At 32.5% G+C, this 9,184-nt stretch overlaps 2 protein-coding genes across 2 annotated transcripts in view; one reads left to right on the top strand and one right to left on the bottom strand.

The window, feature by feature from the left end:
- Positions 1–528: 528 nt before the first annotated feature.
- Positions 529–3,053, top strand: LOC140049105 (uncharacterized). The gene is made up of 3 exons (XM_072093931.1): positions 529–1,023; positions 1,172–2,554; positions 3,030–3,053. The coding sequence occupies exons 1-3, from the start codon at positions 529–531 to the stop codon at positions 3,051–3,053; spliced, it is 1,902 nt and encodes a 633-aa protein (XP_071950032.1).
- An 816-nt stretch (positions 3,054–3,869) lies between these two features.
- The window catches only part of LOC140048627 (transmembrane protein 87A-like), a 29,991-nt gene continuing 24,676 nt past the window's right edge, over positions 3,870–9,184 (bottom strand). The window contains exons 13-16 of the mRNA XM_072093385.1: positions 8,013–8,177; positions 6,921–7,089; positions 6,577–6,640; positions 3,870–5,738 (exon numbers count right to left, since the gene is read on the bottom strand). Coding sequence (XP_071949486.1) covers positions 5,717–5,738; positions 6,577–6,640; positions 6,921–7,089; positions 8,013–8,177 — 420 coding nt within the window. The 3' untranslated portion in view covers positions 3,870–5,716. The remainder of the gene's footprint in view (positions 5,739–6,576; positions 6,641–6,920; positions 7,090–8,012; positions 8,178–9,184) is intronic.

The raw sequence follows: 9,184 nt of genomic DNA, 5'->3' as shown, positions 1-9,184 counted from the left end.
CAAGTTTTAAAATTGTGATGTGTTTACTTAACCTAATGTTCTACACATTTAATTATAATAATTATAATTAAGTACAATCTGTAACCCTCAGACTTGCATTAAGTAAATTACTGGAATAAATGTTATGGTAATTCTAAATTAGTTGGAATACAAGTGAGCTAAATATCACAGTTCCTACACTGTGAACCTGTTGGGACATTTGTAAGAAAAAAATGAATTGCATTTTAGTACTACAACAGTTATTGCACAGACACTGTACTGCTGGCTTATTATTAGAGCAGCATATATATTGTACTTTTGGATTATACTGTAATGTCTCCCGGCTTGCAGTTTCCCTATCAGGCAATCCTGGGGCAGATTGCTATAAAACAGTCTCAACTGATGGTCTTAACTTTTATGATAGATTCAAAATTAGGTTCTGATAGTAAAAACAAGCTAAATATATTCTATTGCAATGTAAGAAGTGTTAAAAATAAGTTGCATGATATAAATTCTCGATTTAATTCTTCATTTTATGATATTATATCTATGACAGAAACATGGCTTGACAATTCCATTTATGATAGTCAACTATTTAATAACGATTATATAGTTTTTAGAAAGGATAGAAACTCACATGGTGGGGGAGTACTTATTGCTGTAAAAACATCATTACAACCATCTGAGTGTCATGAACTAAATGATAATATACTGGAGTTATTGTGGTTAGAGTGTTACACTGGTATTGGAAAAATTCTTATAGGTGTATATTACAGACCACCATCTTCCAATATTCAATACACAAATGCTTTATACACAAATTTAGAAAAAGTTCAAAGAAAAATGACTCAGTACAAATGGGTTTCGCTTATTGGTGATTTTAATATACATATTGAATGGAATGATATACAGGTAGACAAAAGTAGTGGTTTAACTAGCCTAGCGAATGGTCTATTAGATGCAACAAACTCTACTGGGTTAGTTCAAGTCTTAAAACAACCATCGTATATTACACGTGATAGTAAAGGACATTTCTTAGATTTAGTATTTGTTTTCTAATCCACTACTGATTGAAAAATGTCGTACAATTTATAATTTTGAATCATGTGATCATGAAGCAGTTGAGATCTCTGTTAAAGTGTCATATAAACGTGCTAAGGACATAACTAAAATTGTATATGCTCTTAAAAAGGCTGATTTTTCAAAAATGCAGACTATATTAGATAATTTTAATTGGGAGAATTGTTTTCAATATAATAATATTAGTGATATATGGGAAAGTATTTCTAGTAATATCAATTTTGCAATTTCAAAATCTGTACCAACTAGGAAATGTAAAAAATCGAAATCTTTTCCCTGGATAACTCCAGAAATCAAAAAGCTTTGCACAAAGAAAAGAAAGTTGTACAAAATTGCTAAACAAGTAGGAACTGAAGAAAGCATAAATAAATTCAAATCTTGTAGCAGGGAATTAAAAAAGTCAATATATTGTAGCCATCGGGATTATGTTGTAAATATTTCAAACAAAGCTACAACTGATATAAAACAATTCTGGGCGTATATAAGGTCTATAAAAAATGACTCAGATGTTATTAGCTTTAAGATAAATAACACAATGGTATCTGATGCTAAGGTGTTGGCTAATCTTTTCAATACACAATTTGTAAACAACTTTTGCATAGATAATGATCAGCATTGTGATTTGGATACAATAGATTGTCTTACCAACTTTGAATGTAAACCCTTTGTGATGCCTGAGGTATTTTATGCCCTCTCACAGTTAAATGTATCCAAATCACCAGGACCTGATTGTTTGCTTCCAATATTCTTAAAGTCATGTAAGGCACAATTGGCTAATGTTTTATGTACATTCTTTAATTTAACTGTACAAAAAGGTATTTTACCAAAACAATGGAAGGATGCAAATGTTGTACCTATTTTCAAAAGAAATGGAAAACCCAAAGACGAAATGAAAAGCTATCGTCCAGTGTCCTTAACTCCCATAATTTGTAAGATTATTGAGAAATTGCTTTGTTATCGCTTAAGGGAATATCTAGAATATAATAATATTCTTTCAGAAAATCAGTTTGGGTTTAGACAAATGTATAGTACTGAACTTTTACTTTCAAAGGTTTTTCATTCATGGGCACAGAGCTTAGAACTTAAAGGTTGTAAAAATATTGATATTATTTTTTTTGATTTTTCTTCTGCATTTGATAAGGTGTCTCATAAAAGATTAATTAAGAAACTTAATAACTGTGGCATTGGTGGAAACACTAATGCATGGATTACAGATTTTCTTTCAAATAGACGCCAAAGGGTTATTTACAGAGGAGAAAAGTCAGAGTGGGTAAATTCATTATCACGTCCTATTTATAACAATAATGATTGTAAATTGCTTCAAAAGGATTTAGATTTAATTGCTAAATGGGCAAATGTAAACAAACTTCCCTTAAATCCTGTCAAATGCGCCGTAATGCATGTTACAAGATGTAAAGAGATAGTTAACTGGGATTATACCATAGAATCAGACAATATTCCTAAAGTTACAGAATTAAAATTTCTAGGTGTTTATGTAAATAGTTCGTTGTCTTGTCATACACAAGTTAATTATATATGTTGTAAAGCAAGCAGATTGCTTGGTTTCATTCAAAATGTAGTAAAAATATGTCCTGGTTAGCTATGTTGAACTTATACAAAGCTCTATTACTTCCAGTGGTTACCTACTGTTGTTCAATGTGGGCACCATTTGAGAAATCAAATAATAGAATAGAAAGTATACAAAGGAAAGCAACAAGGATAATAATGTTTAGAAAGGAAGGTTCCTGGGACACATCTTATTTTCATAGGTTGAAAGTGCTTGAATTATTATCTATTGATGACTTGTTTAAATTACATAGACTTTCATTAGGATTTAAGGTGTTGAAAGGTTACTGTCCCCATTCTTCCAATGAGTATATTAAAACTAGTGAAAGATGTCCGGGTAGGCTTTTACGTTGGAATTCGAAAGGCAATACTTTTCATAATTCTGTATTTGTTTCCTTTCCTAGACTATGGGAGCAAATACCAAATGACATAAAAGATTCACAAACAATTTCAATATTTAAGGCTGCTCTAACAAAACACTATATTTCATGTTATGTATAATGTATTTGTATTTTTCTTGTATATGGTTTTATCTTTAACTGATTGTATTGTATGGAGTGAGTGCAGAATCTGTTTGGGCTTTAGCCTATTCTCATTCCTGGTTATTTTTACATTGATGACCGAATAAATATTATTATTATTATTAACTCCCTGATTAAAGCCAGCTTTATCAGATAGACGGCCTTACTATAGCCACCTCTGTTAGACCATTGCTATAAAACAGTCTTAAGACCATGTACCGTAACAAATTAAAGGGCATACTTTACGCGTAAAAATACCAAATATGGTAGTGTTCGTCACGCTTGCTCAATTGACAATCACAACAGTACATACATTTCTACGCGAGAAAATCTATTCTAGGCCTAAATAAGAATGATCACCGTTAACACTTAAAACTCATTCAATCTTTCACGATCAATAATACGTATAAGCAACAAAAAGAAAGCTTTATACTGTAGTAAAAAATCCTTCGAGTGGGCTTTAATTTTAAAGACTGCTTACAGGTTAAACCGTGGTATAGCAATGGTCATAATAAAGAGTATTGGCTATGTCACGAATTATAACCAGCTAAGCGCTAGGACCGTTTATAGACCGCTTATAGCAATGCGCACCTGGTGCCACTACTGAACTTCAAATACACCAGGCACTATTTCATAATACAGTATTGGCAAGTAAAAATAACAGGTAGCTTTATCAGGTGCAGAAGTGTAAACATTTTTTTAATATCTTATTGCAAATTATAACTGCACAAACAAGTTTCTTGCAAATGCGGAATTTAATTGTTCTCCGACTTGATCCGATTTACTATAACAAATAAATAATGATTACAAAATAATATATACGGTATCTATCATACAGTACAACATAAATAATTCTATACAATAATAATAATAGACCTTACATAAGTATCTAAATAAGTCATAGATCAAACAATACAATATAAATAATTCTTGGTTTAAAATAATTACAACTATAATAATAATAATAAGATAAGTCTCAATTGCTAACCAAAGATATGCCTGGATAACATGTGCAGCTATAGCTATACACTATATAAATTACTACTGTACTGCAGCTTTAGGCTTCTAAGTAAGCCTTGGTACATCTACCACTTCTATAGGCTTCTAAGTAAGCCTTGGTACATCTACCACTTCTATAGGCTTCTAAGTAAGCCTTGGTACATCTACCACTTCTATAGGCTTCTAAATAAGCCTTTTGTGCTTGCTAGGTCCTTACCCAACAAGCCTAACTATCCAACTGCCAGCCACAGCCCAAGCAAGCTATGCCCTCATTAGCATAACCCATATGGTTGGTCACCTGTTCACTTGACACCCTTCAGTGAACACAAGCACAGTATACCTAGCTTGGATTTGGCACTTACACAAATTCAAAATGTAACTACAATACAAACGTCATTTGAACTATACATTAATAATCGGGGTGTCACGAAACCTAAGACCACGAAAGCGAAGACCCCCTAAGACCTAAGATCATGAAAGCTAAGACCCAAGACCTAAGATTACAAATATTTATCTTTCGCACCTGCCTTGTATTTTAACTCCCAACATTTATTCTGAATACCACACCTTAGAATTAGCACTTTCATGAAAAAGAATCACATAAAAAGTAACAAATACATTTTTAAATTGATGATTTTACAGACATTTTTCTCGAACACAAAATGACTAGCCTACAGTACATTAGGCCTACCCCATGGGCCATGTTCAATGTTTTTGTTTCTATGGAACGTCAAAAGAGCAAAAATTATATAGAGGGCTGAAAACTCTGTGGAGTCCATCTACAGTGTGGATGGAACAATGTAAAATTAAAATTGTAATGATAATAGTATAATCATGCAAGTACGAAGAAATAAATACTGGCAAATAAATTTTAATTTAAAAATCATGTTAAGTTTTTTTGTTTCGTTTTCTTTCTGTTTTTATACTTGTACTATTATTGTTGCTCTTTTGGCGCTCCATAGAAACAAAAACATTGAGCATGGGGAGCTCGAGGAGTTACATTACAGTATACAAAGAAACACATCTGTAAAATCATCAATTTAAAGGATTTATTTATTTGTTATTATGTGTTTCTCCTTCTGAAAGTACTTATAAGTCCTAATTTTAAAGTGTGGTGTTCAGGATAAAGTTAGTCAACAAATTTGGAGTCAAAATACAAGAAAGGCAGGTGCGTAAGAAAAACATCCTCTGAACCAACACAATGGAGTAAATATATACCAACAAACAACCCGTCAAGTTTGTTTGTTGTAAAGAAAAAATATACATTTACTCAACGGGCGAAAATAATGTGAGTTTATCTATGTTTTGCGGTAGTATTAAATTATATTTATGGTAATAAATGAAACCTACTGTGTTTAAAATTATGTATGGATAAACAAGTATTGTTTTTAAGCTGTAGTATATCTTAGTATTTGTAATCTTAGGTGTTGGGTCTTAGCTTTCGTGATCTTAGGTCTTAGTGGGTCTGAGCTTTCGTGGTCTTAGGTTTCGTGACACCCTTAATAATCGTTAATATATCTTCAAATCATCGGACTGTGTTACACATTTGTATGTGTCATTCCATCAAAATCCTAATATGCTGGTAAAACAGTCCTAGAAAAGAAATAAATACCATGATGTGTATAAATATATACCACGTGGCTTGGTGGTTATGATGTTTGGCTACCACTCCAAGGGTCCTGGGTTCAAGTCCCGTCTCATGTCAGGATTTTTTCTAAGGACAAAATTACAACTCCACTCCCAAAGACTTGTAATAAGACTTTGTTTATGTCAAGCATCTTGTGTATATGTTTGTCTTGTGAACCTCTGAGGGTCCCTAATGATCAGCAATTGCTGGATGGATCTCCCTCATTAAATATGGTGTAAAAAAAAGTGATTTATACCCTTTTCACATCTGCAAAATGTAACAAGTTGTAACTACCAGGTTTGTGAGTACAATTTTGTGGAAAAAACAGAGGTCCCCTGTGAAATCTTGAGAAAAATACACACTGATGAAATTGAGAGGCCTCAGATTGTTCCTAGATGTTCCGAGTTCTTACTGCGAATGTGTGTATTACCCTGGTATTAAACTGACCAATCATAGTAATCAAATAGCGCTCAACTACGCTTTTTTTCCGTGATCAAGAGATTGCAAACCCGGTTACAAGTTGTAACAACAACAACAATTTATGCAGATGTGAAGAGGGTATAAGAGTAGTTGCTGTGTTTAAACCATCCTCTACAGAGGTTGCCTACAATCAATCCTTTACTTTTTTTTAAATACCAAAAAAAGCTTTTGATGGCTATTTATCAATTTTTCTTTGCCCATTCCCCTATTTCCTAACAACTCGGATTTACCTCAACTCTTTCAAAAACCAGTTGCCAGTGGGATAGTTACACAACTATCTCATTGCTTTATACTTCAATTAAAAATTGAAAAAATTTAACTTACACATTTTCTTTGACTTCAGTTGTTGCAGAATCTGAGTATTTTACATTACGCATCTTCATGCCCTCTGAAAAAACAAATTAATTAATAATGTAAATGTGGAGACAGAAAGCAAACATTTAGGAGTGAAAAAAAATGCTACGAATTGCTTCCAATTTGATACCTATTTTGGTTTTACCAATGTAAAAGCTCTACACTATCAAACTCTATGCGAAAAAAAATGTGATGTGCCATGGACATGATGATGTCATATCACTACCATATTTTGGCATATCACTACCATATTTGGGCACATCACACTGTTTTGTCGAACTAGTGTAGACAGAGCTTTAGGATTTTAAACATACCAAATGAGTCTGGGATCATAGTATCCTCTTTCTCATCATCGCCATCAAGATTATCAGTAAGTGGTAAGTAAGCATAATGTTGGTTGCTGGACAAAATAATGATTACAACCAACATGTTGTAAAATAGAATATGCCAGAATGCATCATCTAACCAAACCGTTTTCCATTTCTAAAATTACCACAAAAAAATGTAATAAGCAGAAAAACAACTATTACAAATCCACAACCAGTATTGTTAAAGTATTAAATGGTATTAACATGTAGATTGGTACAGTATATTGCTAGTTTAAAAATAAATCTGATTCATCCTCAACTGGGGCATAGGGCCATAACATAGAAGGGTCATGAAAACACACCAGGGTAATGGTCTTTTACACCTGCTCCGGTCTGGCTATGGCTCCAGTTCAGGTATTGCGCATACAGCATTAGCGAGTTTTCGTCTATAACATCACACGGCTAAGCGCTTAAGTAAAAGGATCGGTACATAGATGAAAACTAAACATTGAGATGCAAATTAATTTGCCAGAGTCGGACCAGGTGTGAAAGATGTTTGTTTGCAAAAGATTTGTACACTGGACCTACGGTTTATAAATTTTACTCATCTTCATAAATTTTACTCGTGGAGAGATATGCTTAGAGTTCAGTTTTGTAACTGTAGAGTTATTATATTAGGTAAAAATCATTGTTTTCTTCTTTTTTATTTATTCAACTTCTCACTAAGATGTACATTAGTGAAGGTGATAAACACCTCTAAAACGGTCCAGTCCCAATTACACAGTGGCTGTGTGTGTACTAGTAAACTGGGGTACTGTAACCCCCTACTCATCTTGAAAGATGTACTAGGTTCTTTAAAGTGTACCTGTACATGAGCTACTGTGGATGTGTACACTAGACCTACGGTTTTTAGTACTAATCCGAGAAGACTCGTTCTACCACCGGAACCAGGAGCAATTGAGCCTCAAACAAATGCAGATGTTAAGGCTATGTAATTATGGTTCCACTGTCTTACTTAACCACTCGGCCACTCACTCAAAATATTATTACTTCTCTTAACCTAATAATGCTAGTGAAATATCAAATATAAACACTTACAGTGACACAAACAGATGCTTTATGCTCCTTCATAGACCATACCATGAAAACAATGGATGCAACGATGTTGAAAACAAAACAGTTGGTAAAATGGCGGTACAAGGAGAACTTGGCAAGGTTACGGCGTAGCAATATTTTTCTTGTGTTCCTCATGTTTTTAACAATGTGAATATATATGTAAGGACATTAATTCACTTAATATCGAGTCTTATAATTAACATACTCTATTCTACTATGCTGTAGTTAACTAAATGGTAAAATTGAAGAAAAAGTGAATTTTTGAAAAAAATTATTTAAGCGTAGCTAAAATTGCTTATTCATCTGTTATACATGCATGATAATTGGTCATTGAAAATGCTTAGCATTTTACTATAAATGTATCGATTACTGTAGGTATCGAAATATACGGTTTGCCACAAAAATTGTACTGAATGGAATATTAGTTTAAGAGATATTGTGAAAATACAGGGTTTTATAGCTAATATTCACACTCATTTGCATATGAAAGCGGTGTATGACAGAGGGTTGTTATGTTGTATGTGATAAAGAAACGTATACAACATTCATTTAAAACTGAAAAACCTTTGCCTCTACGCTTTTGTCCCAGTTCACCATATGAAGAAGTGTGTGTCTGGGAACGATAGTTCATAAAAATAGTAAAATTGTCAAAAGGATATCCAGCAAAGGATAAAAATATTAAGAAAAGCAAGAGGAACACTTGTCACAAGGCTCTACAGTAGAAAATACAAATTTATTTTATAAAATAAAATTCGGATCAAGTAATTGACTAGGATTTTTCTTGACCAAAACTGGAATCTCAAAATGATTTAGTATTTCAAATCCAACTCATTTATACTAGGATGATAATGATTGACAATCAAAAAAATAATTTATTTATAAATGTTTTTTCTGAATATTGCTTTTTAATTTCACATAATAATTATTCATTTTGACCAAAAATTGGATTAAAAGAAAACAATTAATTAACTGAAAAAACTGTAATTTAGAGCAAAAAAAATTGAAAATTCAAATTGACTGAAGGAAGTCAGGTTATATTTCAAGTCATATTATATTATATTCAAAATCGGCTTTCCCTCGTTGAAATATAACCTTTCATCATTCACCTCATGCCATTATTTGTACCTTTCCACGAATTTGAAAATGATAGTTTG

This window comes from Antedon mediterranea, chromosome 5 (genome assembly GCF_964355755.1).
Source record: "Antedon mediterranea chromosome 5, ecAntMedi1.1, whole genome shotgun sequence".
Taxonomy (NCBI): domain Eukaryota; kingdom Metazoa; phylum Echinodermata; class Crinoidea; order Comatulida; family Antedonidae; genus Antedon; species Antedon mediterranea.
Note: the sequence above shows the minus strand (reverse complement) of the source record. Positions and strands in the feature narration are given on the sequence as shown.